The sequence below is a fragment of the Micropterus dolomieu genome, linkage group LG06 (assembly GCF_021292245.1).
Source record: "Micropterus dolomieu isolate WLL.071019.BEF.003 ecotype Adirondacks linkage group LG06, ASM2129224v1, whole genome shotgun sequence".
Classification (NCBI taxonomy): Eukaryota; Metazoa; Chordata; class Actinopteri; order Centrarchiformes; family Centrarchidae; genus Micropterus; species Micropterus dolomieu.
In genome coordinates, this window is record NC_060155.1 from 3,351,034 (window position 1) to 3,368,024 (window position 16,991).

General features: G+C 40.2%; 1 protein-coding gene across 4 annotated transcripts in view; it reads left to right on the forward strand.

The window, feature by feature from the left end:
- The window catches only part of LOC123972848 (disco-interacting protein 2 homolog C), a 459,676-nt gene that overhangs the window by 396,435 nt on the left and 46,250 nt on the right, over positions 1–16,991 (forward strand). For all 4 annotated transcript variants that reach the window (XM_046052561.1, XM_046052558.1, XM_046052557.1 and 1 more), the window contains 3 exons: positions 837–956; positions 1,834–2,031; positions 13,777–13,868. In XM_046052561.1, coding sequence (XP_045908517.1) covers positions 837–956; positions 1,834–2,031; positions 13,777–13,868 — 410 coding nt within the window. The remainder of the gene's footprint in view (positions 1–836; positions 957–1,833; positions 2,032–13,776; positions 13,869–16,991) is intronic.

The following is a 16,991-nucleotide window of genomic DNA, read 5'->3' on the forward strand; positions in this document are numbered from 1 at the left end:
TCATTGAGTAGGAGCCGATATTTCACTTTAGTGGCTTTCCCTCTGGTTGTTCCTTCAGTAGTTTTTACATCTTAAAATCGGAACTTCTTTAAGGAATAATATTTGCCCTCTCTATCTGGTCTTTGGAGGCATTTCACTACTAAAACTGGCCTGTAAAAAAATAAATTTATGATGTATAATCCACACTCATTTTGCACCGGTTTCTGTTCTATCTGACCCAGCTGCTTTTGCAGAATCTCGATGCATATGAATTAGGTGGTGAGAAATGAGGCAGAGACATGTCCATGTAAGTTGAAAACGTTTCAGCTAAGTGAAAATGTGTGTTTATTCCAAGCCTTTATTTACTCTTCATTAACGTACAGCAAACCAACTTCTTCATGATGATTTTGCCAAGCTCAGCTACTGCATGTCTTTGGCTCACACAGCCACACCACAACAAAATCTGCCAAAACATCTTTTTGCTTCCAGATCTCAGGACTTAGGCTTCCATCCCACCTCTCCATGTTAAAGCTCCACACTGAGATAGTTGGGTTTAAAATCAGCCTTAATGAAATAGCAATTTGTACCCATACCTTATGTCGTGTGCCATTTTCTGTCATCAGTGTCATGTTCAGCTGCGGTTCTGTTGATTGCTCACTCGAGGACATGTGCCATTTAAATGTAGATTTATAACTTGGGGATGTTTTTGTTTATCAGAGATGAAGTAGCAGGATGCACTCAGTGGAATGTGAAAGCGACGACTACTTCACCGGTGCACCTGTGCGAGCACAATCAGGAGTTTAGTCTTGGACTTACATTAATGTGTGTCTGTTTGTTTGTGTGTTCGTCCTCCGCAGGTGTTCCAGTCAGCAGCAGAGTTTCAGCCAAAATTCAGCAACTCGTCAACACTCTGAAGAGACCCAAGCGGCCGCCGTTAAGAGAGTTCTTTGTTGACGACTTTGAGGAGCTCCTGGAGGGTAATAAATCTCTTTCTTTGTTTTGAAAAATATTTGAAGTTGGGTCTGATGGGCCTTAAAAAAACATTTTCAGCAAACTATTCATGGCTTGTGCTTTTTTTTTTGTCATCTGTTTGCATTTTGTGTCATACTACATTACATCATTTTGGTTATACCCAATACAATCAATTAACTCAGAAGCAGCTGAAGAAAAGTATGGTTTTAAAACAGGACCATAGATTGCAAAGAGTGTTTGCAAGTTTTAGCTCTTGAACTAAACAGTATATCATGTGTACTTTACATTTTCCTAACCATGCTTTTCAAATGTTGAAAAGCTGGACAATAATGCACACAGATAAATGACTAGAGCAGTGAACACAATACACAGTGAAACTGCCCACATTATATGATTTGACTTATAATGGTGAAAGATTTTTTTTCTGTGCAGCTGAAAGTGTATGCCAGAAAATCATTTATTTTTTAACTTTTAAGCATCATCTGAAATGATTGTTATTAACTGTGAGGATAGTAGTTGTTAAGTTGGTTAAGCCTGGTAATTAAATCTTTAAAGACTGTTTGAAATGAGGGTGAAAAAGTTGATAAAGCCTCGTAAAAACTCCAGACTACACACTAGAGTGTAACTCCATTCATAAGTGTGTTTACATGCAAACTGCTATCTCTACTATGAACAGATTTTTGGAGTATGTCTGTGATGTATTTGTGAATATAAATATATCCTGGGGTCCTTCAGCAAGCATATTGCAGGGAGAAACTGGAATATGCTTAGTGGAGCACTGGGATCACAGTGAATGTTGGAATTAATTTTTGAACTTGTCAACAAATCTAAAATGTATAAACCGTTAACGTTCTTGCTCTCCTCTTCTATATCTTCCTCCAGTCCAGCAGCCAGATCCCAATCAGCCCAAGGCAGAGGGGGCTCAGATGGTGGCCATGCAGGGTGAGCAGCTGGGCGTGGTAACCAACTGGCCACCGTCTCTGGAGGCGGCCCTACAGAGGTGGGGCACTATCTCTCCTAAGGCCCCCTGTCTCACCACCATGGACACCAACGGCAAGCCGCTCTACGTGCTCACATACGGTAAGCAAAGCCTCGGTTCACACCAGTCAGGGTGGGAAACCACGCGGGGTCACTGTGGGAGTGGTACAAGATTTTTTTACGACATAGAAGAGAAACATTTTTCAGCTAAGAAATCAATTGACATTTATTTGTACATTTTTTCTCTTTAGCTTTAGGCATTTCTTGTTAAATAAGTGTTCCAGTCTTTTTTTTAAAGCTGGGTATTACATCAATACTAGTGCCAATATGTTACCTGAATTTGGATACCTGAGTTTTAAAAACTTGTCTTTGACAAAAAAAATTTCACTTAAGAAAGAAACCAAATATCCCAAATGTTGAAGACCAAAACACAAGCATACAAGGATTTTATCTAAATAAAAATGACCACAATTTGATTGGAATTAGTAAGTACAGGGTATCTGATCAGAAAATAAGTAAACAAGATTATATAGCTTTCAGTACTTGTAAGTTTTTTATAATGGTGTGTGTGTGTGTGTGTGTGTGTGTGTGTGTGTGTGTGTGTGTGTGTGTGTGTGTGTGTGTGTGTGTATGTGAGAGAGAGAGAGTAAAAGCATTGATGTTGAAAAATGGTGTCAGCTTCTCTTGTCTTAAAGAGGTGGTATTCTGCTTTTTGGCTTTTTCCCTCTCCTTTTTTGAGTTATATTCCTTTTTTGTGCATGTAATAGGTTTGCAATAGTGTTGTAGTCAAGACCGCCCAAACTGAGACCAAGTCAAGACCAAGACCAGAGTTTATCGAGACCGAGACAAGACCAAGAATTTTAGGGGCTGAGAGCAGTTGAGACCGAGACCGAGGGAGGGCGAGACCGAGTCAAGACCAAGACCAGTTCCCTGCATTGCATAGCATGCAATAAAATGTGGAACGAGATCATAGGTACTTTTCAAATTGATCTGAAAGATCCACATTCCCATTAAAACACCAACATACAAACACTGAAGAGCTGAAATCTACGTAAGCATCGCAGGGATGGGTGACAGTTGTTAATTAGGGTTATTGGTTGCATTTGAAGCAACATGTTTTACTTCCAATCAAAGTTAGGATGTTAAAAAATCAGACAATGCAAAAGCAATTTATTGATATTCCCAAAGTCATGGTCTTGACTGGTCTTGAAATAATATCCCGAGTCCTCAGTGTCCAAGACCGAGACAAGACCGGGTACAAATGCGGTCGAGACCGAGACGAGACCAAGACCATCAAAAAGTGGTCTTAAGACCAAGACCGGTCTCGAGTACTACAACACTAGTGTGGTGTCCAATATATGTGCATTTGACTCATAACAGTTCAAAATAGCACTGAAGCAGCAGGACAGAGGGTCAGTGACCTCCTACGGGGAGAGCAGTGATTGGTGGTTATGTAGGGACTGAACCCTTCTATAGAATTTGACCTCTAACCCCTTGTTTTGTTACCTCAGATTAGTACGGTACCCTTCTATGGGATCAAGAACAGTGTCAAGCGGGTTTCTTCTCAACACATCATCGCAGCATTATTGTTTGGACACTACACTAGTTTGCAAAGTGAAAAAGCCCAAAGTGAGTTCCCATCTCCCACAGAAAACTCTGCTCTGAACTGACTTTGCTGAACTGAGCTTGTTTGTAGTCCAGCCGCTTCCCTTTCATCCCTGTGACAACACAGGGATGAAAGCAAAATGCGCATCATAATGCTCGCCAAGCAGCTAGTCCAACACGCCCTCAAAAACACCGGTGGAAAAACAGAGAGATGTAGCACACACCTCTCCTCTCCCTCCAAACACTAGCTACCCTCCAGGCAGTCAGTGTACATGAAGTTGTTACTGTGATGTAGAGATAGAGCTCAGTTAAAACTTTATGGATGAAAGATACTTTTGTTACAGATTAATAACTCACCACTCAGAAACTCTTGCTCCAGTCCATGTTGCCAAGCTGGTCGGCAACATGTACAGCTGAAACAAAGCCTTCTCATTGGCCCGCCCTTCTCTGCTTCTGATTGGCTAGTACTCCTTAACTAGGAAGTGTGCGCAACTCCCAAGACAAGATGTATCACTCCATAGCTAAAACGAAGCTTTCCACATGCAGGGTGAAAAGAGGAGCTGCAGCAATGTGCAGTATGACAAAAATATGGTGTTTTTTGAAAATTAAACCATGTAAACCTGTTCTGGTACAACCTCTAAATAAGATTTTGAACCTGAAAATAAGGATAATACCACCTCTTTAAATAAATCGGGACTGTGTTTGATCATTAGTCTCCAATGTCAATGTTATGATCTGTGACCAAAGTTGAACAGATTTTTAGTCAGCATTAATGTTTTCTGTAGTTTTTGGTGCCACATTGAACTTTATGCATCATGGAAACATATAACGAATAATAATAAAAAATTTGTAGTATGTGTATACAGCAGGACTTTGCTCTGAATTGCTTCCTATTTTTTCTGCACATATGGAGGCTTTCACAAGCAGATTAACTGAAGCACCAAACAATGTTTAACACCCGCTGTGTGAGCATAATTCCACTAATGGCAGCCAGACAGAGCGCTAAGCATATTAGCAAAGTGTGAAAAAGATGCTTTCAAGAAAGCTGCTCTGCTACAGAGGGAGGGAAAGTTTTTCATCCCAGATATGTTTTATGTTTTATACTTTATTTCTTAGGAATATATTCTGAGTGACTTACACTGTTGCGCTGAAAGGACTGGATGAATTCACTCCTTACTTTATGATTTAGTCATCTGCTTGTTGTGCCTAAAATAACATGGACAAAGCTTTTAGATTATTTTTATCCTAAATATTTTTTTTCACACCAAGTGTGTTTGGAGCAGTTTGTTCAACCTCTGGACTACTTTCAACATTTAGTTTGTCTCCCCAAAATATGAATGTTCCCGTCTTGTGGTATTCACGACCTTGGAAGTGGAAACGTTTGGAAAGCTTAGAGTTTACGAGTTGTGACGTGTTTGCTGATGTTTTTCACAAATGGCGGAGGCCATGGAAGTTAACTTTACGGTGAAAGGTTAGTTTATATATATAAAAATGCGACACCTTTGTCGTCTCATTTCTTGTTCCTCCACATGGCGTTGAAATAGTGTTTGTGAAGGTTCTCAGTCATCCAGGTCAACCAAGGAAGGTTAAAATCAAGGGCAACTGGACCACCTATGGTTTTTCGAGTTTCTTCAACCAAGTCCAGTTGCCCTAGATTTTAACCTTCCTCAGATACAAAGTAAGTTAAAAAAGCAGCTGTGTTCTCATGACTTAACACTTGAACACAAAGCATATCATGTACACAACTGTCCATCTCGTAACCACAAACTCACAAGTACCATTTGAAGGCAGCAACACACCCCGAGGTGGGACCCTACCCGACCTAATTAGACCCAGCCTGATTCCAAGGTAGGGTCTTGGTTATCGGGAACCAAGTGGACCTGTAAAGACCTGTACTACAAGTTTCTGTTGCCACCGGAGACTTTAACATAAAGACACCACCACGCCAGCAAAAGAAAGTCTAAATAATAGTTGACTTTTCAGTAACACCAGGCATATGTGGTGATCTAGCAAAGCCATTTACACTGTAAACCACCTGCTCGCCTAAATCATCACTTCCTATTAGCAAGTGAGTGAAAATGTGAACACAGCTGTGGTTAGTTATGTAATTAAAGCATGACGCATCCGTGTAGTCTTGTGGTTGTGGTATCAACAAGTCAAATCTGACACAGAGCTATAAATTCCTAAGTGAGAGGCAACTTCTGCAGTACTGCCTCCGAAAACAAAGTAAGCGTAGCAGCCGAAGTGAGAAGACAAACACACAGCACGGTAAAAGGAAATAAGAAATGATCCAAAACACGTATCAGTCGTCTCGCCTGCAGCACTGCCATCGTCCCAGCTCCCTGCACACATTTACTGCAGCTGAATCACATCACGTCTTAACCCCCGGGTCAATGCCACAGTTTAAGTCTACACCCAAATTGAAACAAACTCTTTTGTTCAGCAGCTGAGGGCTGCAGATCCCAGTTATTCATCTCCCAAACAGCAGTGGAGAAAATGGTTTCAGGTCCATAGGGTGTAAAGAGATTTCGCTGAGGTGAACAGAGCTGCTTCTCTCAGGTCCTTGTGAATTTAGAGTCGGACCTCCCTGCTGAACAGTGGAGAGAATGAAGTGATACCAAGAGGGCTGCAGATATGCAAACATACACAGGCTACTCACAAAGTTATGCACATGAACACAGACTCACATCTTGAGGCTCAGAGTTTAAAGAAGTACTCGCATCTTTTACCTAAAACTACAGTATGTCCGAGACTTAGTGAAAAATACTAGTACACTAATACAAGTACAAACCAGGAAGGGTGGGTAAAGGGAGAAAGTAGATGAAAATAATGAAGAAAGGAAAAGGTATAAAAGAGAAAAGATTAAATATATATTAATATTAATATATTTTAATATTAAATATTAATGGAAAAATGGAAAGAAAGAAAGAAGACAGCTGACATGACATTTCTTTATGATTTTATATCATGGTGAATGTAAAATCAACCATAGGCCTGTTACATGCAGATCACAAATGGTTGCAGTGTATCATTTCACAAAGGGTCGTTACTTGCAAATTGCAGATAAATCTGTGAGGCCTACAGAGCGGAGGTGTTCAGTTATCAAATTACTGATTACTGAAACTGTAGCTTACATGTTGCACATGTGTCGAGTATCTCCAGCTGCAATGAAAATATTTCCCTTTCTAATGCAGTGGATGGAATATGGAAAGTTTCCTAAAATGAACATTCGGACCAACAATTGTGTTTGAAGTTCAGTACTTTGTAAAGTACTTTGCTGTTTCCCTTCTCTGTTAGGGTTGGTGGAATATCTGCATCATACACCCCCCCCCCCCCCCCCCCACACACACACACAATCATTAACCCAGATGATTAACTTATCATAGGCTGTAACTTAGTGCATCAACTTTCTTCAAATAGGCCTGCAGTTTGTGTGTGTGTGTGTGTGTGTGTGTAAGCGAACAAACTGATTTGTGAGGAGTGAGCTTGCAGCCAATGATGAGGCGATATGAGCGCTCACCAGACTGTGAAATGTCTTCAGCCAGCACACAGGAGTCCTCCACCAGAGAGACAGCAACACGGTGAGGCTGTGTGGGTGTGTGGGAGTGTGTGTGGGGTGCTGAATCTAAATCTCAATCTTCTCTCTCTATCTCCCTTTATCTTTTATTCCTGTGGTGTCTTCCCTTTGATGTCGGCCGACAAGGACAAACTTGTTTTGTTTCTTCCTGTCGAGTCGTTCTCCATCCCCCCAAGAACAGAAAGAATTCATGATACTGAACCCGCTGTCCCTAAACTCAACGCTCACCACGCTGCACTGCAGATAACCCCACGTAATTGGCAGGAGAGAAACATATTTCTAGTCATATAAAGTTTTAAACTTCTCAGGGAGCTTTGATCCTCTGTAAACAGCACGGCTGATGTTATCTACCAGCAAATCACATTATCGATAAAGAAGTTTGGATTTCTGTACAGCATGGGAAGGACTCCTAAACTTTTTAGTCTCTCTGTTGTGTTTTGATCTTTCTTTGGTTATCCTTTGTGTCCACATCTGCTTTTGTTTGGAGTGTTTTCTGTTAACTACAAATCCTTGTTTTGTATCTAGAAATGCCAACTGTGAACAGAACTTCATTTTTTATAATGTCCATCAATAAACTTTCCAGGATCAGTTTTACTTACAAACTCTTGTTAATACATGAGATGTGATTTTCAGTATGCAGCTGAATCAGGTGCTTCTCGATTTGAGGACAGCAAACTTGCAAGTGGAGCAAAAGGATCTGGGGCACACAGATTGATTTGAAGCCTTTAATTGTGCAAAACATTTCAACATGACTATTGTTATAACCCAGCTCGTTAAGGCAGGGCAGCAACAAGTGATTGGGATTGAAATGAGGTGGAATCAGACAACTGAACTATTCCGGTTAAAGTCAAGGGTTTAATTCCTGTGCTTGCACAAGAAAATACAACAAAAAGAGGCTATACAGGTGCTGACAAATACAGAAGACGAAACAAAGGGGATCTTATCCAAAGACAGTTACTCAGCTCAAAAAACACACTACAGAACAAAAAGAAGTCAGCACCTATAAGCTTACAAAAGTACAAAGTAAACAAATGAGCAGTTATTCTACAACTTAAAATGCTCAAACAAAAGAGTGCCCAGCACTTGGTGCACTATATCACACTGTGTGATTTACAATGATTCAAACTGCTGACTGAAGCCACTCAGACAGGCAATATCAAGAAAAACAAACACTAAATATTCTCTAAACTAACAGGGTATGCAACCAACAGCAAGGCTGACTGATCACTGGCTCACTGTCGCCCTAAACTGTGGGGGCACAAGCTAATTATAGTCCAGCTGGCGTTGATTGCAGAGTCCTGATTGGTAGGTTCGGTCGGATCACAGCCACACCAATCACACATGGCAGCGTACAGCAACCAGGAAGTAGGCGGTCTCGGCTCCAGAGGAGCCAATCCTCGACAGGGAATCACACAGCTGGGTTTGCATGACAGTCAGACTCACTCATAGAAACACAACAATTAATATACTCAAGCCAGCTGCGGCCTAACACTATGATTATGGCAACTCCCACCCTTGGATCCATTATCCAGAAGATTTTAGATCACGTTAAACCAATTATACAATGACTTGTAGACCTATTCTAGATTGACTATATATGTGTTTGCCTTGTGCATTTCTCCACTTCGACTCTGAACACACAGCAGTGTGTAACTACATTTCTCAGTGGCTTGGTGGTAATTTCGCTGTTTTCTGAATCATATAGCTTTTCACTATCGAAGCTCTTTTATTGACCAAGTAGCGCGGTAGCTTCCACACACGCTACATTTTCCCAAGCATTTCTGAAGGATCAGTAAGTGACGCCACCACCACACACAGACCTGTATGTGCAGCCGGAGGAAGTACTACCTTGTGACAGTGACATCACATACCGACCCTTGGGTTGATACCTGCGACTTTGCTGCAGGGGAATAAAGACACGCAACTGAGTTTACTTTCTATTGTGATAGTTATTGTAACACCTCTTGTGAGAAGGATCAGGGTCCAGCCTGGACAGCTCTTCCTCTAGTGAGGAGGAAACTTTGGCAGAAACTTGTTTCCATGAGATAAGAGATCTGTCTCTCTCTCTTTCTCTCAGGCCTATTGCCATGAGTGTTTAGGTAAAGAATGTTGCCAGAACACAAATTCACATATAAACAATGAAAAAAATTATGAAAATTAATATAGAATGAAATAACATTATAAAAACTAAGGAAAGAGGAAAAAACAACCACAAAACAAACTCAAAACACAAAATATCAGTTTGTTGCATTTTGCTGCAATGATGGCAGTAAGTAGGATACATATATAGTTTGCTACATTTCACTGCAGGGTAGCTTCTGTGTACTGAAGCTTCATTTAATGTAGAGTAGCTTGTAGCTTAGCTCACTACATTTTCCAAGTAGCTTGACCAACACTGTTAAAATGTTTTACACCATGTAAGAGCCTTACCCACTTCAGCTTCTTGACCGCCTCTTCGCTGGTCTTTCTAGTGTAGAAAAAACTTTACTTGGTGAACCGCATACTGATGACTTCTGTAGCCAAACCAGTAGTTTTGATTTTCCCTAACTTCCATTATATGATAGTTGACGGTACGGTGCGATATACCTGTGACGCCCTGTGGGGTCATGAGTGAGTGTGCTCTCTCTCTCTCTCTCTCTCTCTCTCTCTCTCTCTCTCTCTCTCTCTCTCTCTCTCTCTCTCTCTCTCTCTGAGAGGTTGGACTATTGCTTTGTGGTATTTATCTTGTTTTTGCATATTACAACAGCTTCACACATACATTCATGCAACCATCATCCTGCACAGACACTACTGAAACCACAGACTACATACCTCATACTTTAATTATGTTAATTGAAGTAACTATTGATTTGGCTTATTTTCATTAAATAAACATATGCTAACTGTTTACCATGGTGTGTCTCCCTTTAGTTGTGGCCTTTTGAGCCAGGTCATAACAACCATAAAATATAATGTGGTATAATATAATACTGCACAATATGATTTTAAAGCAGTGCGGTACAGTATATTATTGTATGTGTATGATTTGTGATTCTAAATAATCCAATAAAATAATGTACCATGCAATAAAACACAAAGGGATACTATGCAGTACAATGCCATACCATATAGAATGATACAATACAATATGACACTATGCAGTGTTATATGATACTGTGTGCTATACAAATGACACAGTACAATAATGTACAACATGATATATTACGATGTATTTTAATGTGATATGATATTGTGAGGTATGAAATGGTATATGATTTGGAAAAAAAAACCTCAATAGAAAGTCATCACTCAGTATGTGTGACATATTGTTCCAGTGCAGAGATGTGTTATCCTTTTGTCAACCAAGGCCTCAGTTTGTGAAAGAACCGGTTTTGTCTTAGTTTTGGTGAATGAAGTCGTTTTCAGAGAGTAGCTGCTGCTCTCAAATGGTAATTTCAGAACAAAAGTGCCCTTTTCAATTAAATTAAACTAGATGATTGGACAGTTTCCTTTCCCTCTCCTCGGTTTCAGAGGACAAAAGGCTGCTGGATGAGTATTTCATGGGTAAGCTGAGTAATGTCATCCTAAAAAAGCAGACCCCAGCTCCACACAGAAACATTCTGATTACATCTGGAGCTGCTGCTCTCTGATTTGGACTCTTCTGGCAGCAGGAATCCTCTTCTCCAATTGTTGAACATGTTTTCCAGCTGGAGGATGGCTAGTTGTCATCCCTAGGGTGCCCACTATTACTGATGTAGTGCCCTTGAACTGGGCACCCCATCTTATCACAAAAGTGATTCAGGGTCACTGCAATAGTTCCTACAGTTACAGAAAAAGTAGGTTTTCCTGCAATTCATGGATATCCTTTATTAAACTATTGTGGGTTTATACCTTTTCTTTAATACTCAACTGTGGGAAATTACTCGTGGTTAGTGAAAAAAGCTGGAGAGCAGTGGTTCACAACCTGGCTGTCAGGACCATTCCAAAGATAAATCTGAGGGGTCATGAGGTAATTGCTAAGGCAGAGGCTACACAAACTATGATTTTATTTTTCAAAATGTTGTCCAATCTCTGCTTTTCATGGTGAAATAATGGAGAGTTTCACCTATTCAGGCCTCTGAAAATGATTCAAATGAAACAATCGTGAGTAGGTAACATGGACATGGGCATCATGTGTTTAATGGGGCATGGGTAGACGTCGCTTCACTTTAAAGGGTCACAAGTCGAAATTATTGTGAACCAATGTAAAGCACCACTCCAAAACTCTAAACTGACCCGTTTTGCAGGTCCAGTCACATTACAGCATTGTATGACACTCATGTAAACCTGGAGCAATACAATATTAACGAGAAGAGTTTCACACTTTAAAAAAAACGTTTTTCAGATCAGATAATTCGCTGGATCTGTTGTGAGACTGTGGGCGGGACCAGATGCTCTGGATACATCTATGTTGCGTCACTGCCTTACTCATTTCTCTGCCAGCAGGTTTGAATGAATCAGGCTACAAGTCAGCAACTCATGCCTGCATGGACCGTGGTGTGAATGAAAAACAACACGTGAAGAGTGTTCCAAATTCAAGTATTCCCACCATCTGGCAAAAAATGTACACATAGGCTGTCCAAAATCACCTACTACTCACTATATAGTTAGCTCGCCATTTTGTGGTGCTGTCCGAATGTATAGTGAGAGTTATTATACTCTATATAGTCCACTCGATGTATCCCAGAATGCATTTTGAAAAGTAGTGTACAACCGCTGGTCACTAACCAAGCCCTACATACCATCATGCATTGCGCTGATAGAAAAAAAGTGATTGTCCGACGGCAATGACGTCATTAACGATGCTGAGTAGTGTCTGAAAGTGTTGTTTTAATAATGCGAGTGAGCTCACTATGTAGTCCTTTACATACAACTCCCTATATAGAGGGTAGGGAGTAGTGAATGGTTGTGGGATTTTGGACACAGCCATAGATTTTTTAGCTAGTAGGCAATTATTTTCAGGGATAGATAGAGACCACAAACAGAGCTAAAAGGAGAGTCAATGTTGGACTTGGACAGGATTCATCTGGTGGATACAAAGACAAAAAAATTCTAATGTTGCTCAGAGTCTCCTGTTTGCCAAAACATATACCGTACAGCGTTAGTAAGTAATAATATGCCAATTTTCTTATAAATATATTTTATTTTTTTGTGCTGCCTCCAAGTAGCCAATGAAATTAATTATTACTGCTCAAAGCTTAACTTTCTTTCTCAAACTTAACAGATAAACACCTCCCCTGAAGGAGATATTATCCTCATAACCAAACTATTAAAAACGTCTCCAAGTACACATGCACAATGTTGCAGTGTTGCATATTTGCTATAATCAGTATATTTTCAAATAGTCACCAGGATCATACATATCCTTTGTATTATACTGTTAAGTATGTGCATTATAATGGATCTAAGAAAGCATCATGAGTGACTATAAGCATCATAACTGCTAGGCCTTCTCCCCCCAAACACCACATCAAAGCGTGGACGCCGCTGCTAGGCAGATTTTAGGCAGTTACTTCTTTCTAAGCTCTCCTGGCATCCCTAATAATTAAGTATGGAAAAATCCAGTTTACTCCTCAAAAACACAAATGGTTGTTTTTTTGTTGGCCCTTAATTCTGAATTCATTCATTAAATTATTTTTTAATTCCATTTTCTATAAACGGTAGTCACACCTCCTGTAACTGAGTCACTGTTGCTCTGCCTTTGTTTGCAATTGACTGTATTTTCCTCTCCTGTCTATTTTCCGTGTGGGATCCCAAAGCTCTGCTTTTCTCCAATTCATTAGCTCTGACAAACATCAGAAACACCTCATTTAGTCTGAAAAACAATGAGGAATTCACGCTGGATTGCTCATGCATAATATCTGCGTCTGCCAGTCTGAATTAGGGGGGGGGGAAGGATGGAAATTGATTCTATTGTTGTGAGTAACAGTGTTAATGAACTGAGCCAACTACGCCTGGCAGGGAGATCAAACTGATCGGAAAGATTTGAAAATATTATTCAACTTAATATGCACAGGGTGATATTAAAAGCAGCAGTTATTTTGACATTGTTCTGTAAAATCTAAAATATTTCCCAAATTGCATCTTAAATGTTTTAAGTTGTTCGTTTTTAACAAGAGGTAAAGGGTTTGAACACATTGGATAAAGTTGCGTGAGCACTGACATTAAAACTAAATACATATGTCAAGATACCAAAATGCTTTATGACTGTAATTATATACTGATGTGGCCTATATGACTTCCTCTAATGTGCTGTGGTTGTGTTCTTGTGTGTAAAGCATCACTGTACATGGATCCAATTACACCACAGTCATGAGGCGGGTTTGGTTTGCTGGATGTTAAGAAGTCTGTGTGATTATCTCCCGCGAGGTGAAATATGTGAAAGTTCAAAGGTGTTTTAACATTGAGTGTCATGTCAGGGCAGTAATTTCTTGCATATGGGGACTCATGATGTCATCCTTTTTTCCCGCCATACAGCTATGGGAAAAAGTCAAAGAAATGTGTTCTTTTAACAGGATCTTTAAATAGGGCACCCAAAAGTTGTCTGGCAATAAACACTTTCATCTCCTTATTACGTTTTTTCATAAATTAGCCATGCTCCTGGATTTCATCATTTTAAACCTTCTATTGTTTGTATCTGCCTATAGGAAAACTGTGGTCTAGAAGTGTGAAGGTGGCCTACAATCTGCTGCACAAATTGGGAACCAAGCAGGAACCACTTGTCAGGCCTGGAGATCGGGTAAGTATAAGAAAACCAAAACAAGTACATACACATACTCACAAAAGATGATATTTATAAGTTGAGGCGAGCGGCTGAAACAAAGGAGAGGAGTTTTTTGTTTACAGAAAGGAGCTACTAGCAAGACTTCATTTCCTAAGGTTACTTCAACTTTGCAATTTAAAAAATTTGTAATTTTGCCCCAAAGGAATACGTTGCATCCTCTGCAGTTGATTTGCGGCTGCCAGCTGAAGCCATCTGCTGCACGGATTCCAAAAATGTTTGTACCAAAATATGCTAAAATAGGGGCCAGGATTAAAAATACTGAAATTATCCTTTAACAAGAGTCAGTACTCTGCCCAGAGACAGCTGGACTCGAAAACATCAGACCGTTTCCTCTGTTGTCTCTTTGGTTTCCTTTGGTATTAAAACATTACAGAGAAGCTGGACGGGAAAAAATGAGCAGTTTACCTCTCAAGATTCTTGGGTACTGGCCAAAAATCACATGGCCATTACTCAATGTTTTAAATATGGAGACATATGTTACGTCCTTCCTTTCCTCGATCATAATAAAGTGGAAAAAGGTTCTTCTTGTCCCTCTTTCATCTATATTTTAAGCTCGATTTCCCAGTCGGATGGATAAATCAAGACTGGCATGATGCCTGTGTGTGTGCTTATTTCATGTACATCAGCCTGAAGGGTGTGTTTTAATTACTGTACAAATCCTTTTTCTTCCCACTCGGGGTGAATTACACACTGGTCTTTTTCACTGTTTTACTGAAGATATAATAAATTACAAACAGAAATTACAGTGTTTTTTTTGAAGGAGGAAAGTGTCCTGCAGGATGAATTACAGAAATGAGTTTTGCTGCGAGCGTTTAGAAGGCTGAGGAGATTTAGTAACACCAAGAGATGAGAAAGAAGTTGTTATTTTATGAAAATACATTAGAGGTTGTGTAATTCCTTGTGGAAGAACAAACTCACAACAGTTGTGGGAAATGAGACTGGTGAGGAATCTGGAATGGTTTGTGCATGTGATTGCTTTTCATAAGATTTGACAGCCTCTTACGTTATCATCCACTCGATAATATGAAATTGGTTTAAAATTACACGTTAGAATTTTCACCAGTGTAGCACAGAGTCATCAGTCATGAAAATATGGGACAAAATCTTACAACAATACTAGTAATCTTACCTCAGCCACCAAGCAGAAGGGGAGTCCCCTCAGAACCTTTGCTTTCTTTGCCTATAAAGCAAAATTCTCTCAATTTTGTTTGGCTAGAAGGTGTGAAGTAACTTTTTGTAGCCGGACAGTATGCCCAGACAGCTGTTATGCAAGTGTCAGTAGTTAGCATTGTTGATTAACAGCAAGGAGGTCCTGGTTTCTGTTTTCCAGGCTGCACAGTGGCTGCATAGTTAGAAGCTAGATGCTAATTTAATGTCAAACATATCTGATATTTGCGTGAATCTGGACACCCAAATGGGTATACGAGAAATCGATAGAAGAGAGGACTTCAGAAATAATGTTAGCTGCAATGAAGCTGGTAATCTGAGTCTGAGAAAAGTGGAGAGGACATGAGACCGAAACCGCACAGAAAATAAAGAGATGGGGAGAGGTATGGGTGAGAGAGAAACAGCAATAGATAACTAACATATCAGTGTGTGTGCTGAAAACACTTCACACTGACACTACTTCAGCACACAACGCATTTTAGGGTCATAGTGACATAAAAACCAGGTGAAAATCAATAAAGCAGTCTGCCCCTCGGTGGTTAAAAGCTTTAACAACGAGCCTTACCTTTGCAGTTTTATACAGTATGACATTGTTAAGTCTCTGCAGCCTCATGCACACACAGTAACCGAGTCATTTCCCCCCCCACTCTACTCTACAGATGAAACCTGAACGGCTCCAATGAGACCTGCACATGTCAACATTAGCCCTGTTAAAGCGTCATTACACCGCTCTCATTCACTCAGGTGCACTTAGCTTATAGCTTCAACCCCATACCACACACACACACTCACCTCCTGTCCAGTACTGTATATGGAAGCTATTACGCAGCACTTACTGGGATTCACCGTTATCATCACAACATGCAGCTGAAGCCAAACTGGATCCAACATGGCCGAGCAGGAGATAAAGGCTCTGCTGTGACGTTATAGAACCATGTTGCATCTGGTTGTTATGTTCATGTCCTGGGTGTAAAATGAGAAATAATATGTTTAAGATGAGGGGACAAGCTGCATTCTTGTACTTTTTCTAATTGTAATTTTTTTTTTGCCAGCGTATCTCCACATTGTCACTCTGTATGTGCATTAACACAAAAAGCAGGTTCCCCAGTTCTCAGTGCCAAACCCTGCATGCAGGATAATTGGCTACATTACAGGGTGCTGGGTAACCATCGGGAGCAATTTGGTGTTCAGTGTCTTGCCCAAAGAGGCTTTGACATGTGGACAGGAGGAGTTTGGGATTGAACGACCAACTCTGTGATCAGTGGCCAACCTGTTCTACCTGCTGAGCCTCAGCCGCCCGTAGGGAAAAGATACACTGATAATGTGTAGTTCATGTATACAGAAAGTGAAAGAAGTAGATTTTTAATTAATTAATTATTGGTTCATTTTTGTGCCTTTCACTTTGTACTTTTCAAAGTTTTATTGTTCTGGTTTTCTTCTGATTTTTGAGAGGTTTGTTGTCATATTTGCTGCTGTTATAACAGCAGTTTAACCTAACTTCAGTGGATAGTAAACCAGTTTGAACTGAAGTGAAATGAGCTGAAACACAGAGGAAGATGCTGAAGGGGGATAAACAAAGAGATACTCAGCCAGGAGAGGGAGAGATACTGAAGAGAAGGTATACAGTGTGACGGTTGGTAGGTAGACTGACTGAATAGCATAACAAAATTGGAAAAAGGAAGTTATGAGGAAAAGAATTTGAAGAGAGCAAGCGAGAGACATTGACCAGATGCCCCCCGAAAGATTTTGCTTTATTCTTCTCTGATAAGATCCATCGGCTGCTCTGCTGAACGTCTGGCTCTCTGGAGACAGTCCATATCAGTGATCATCTTTTAGCATCTCTCACACACACACACACACACACACACACACACACACACACACACACACACACACACACACACACACACA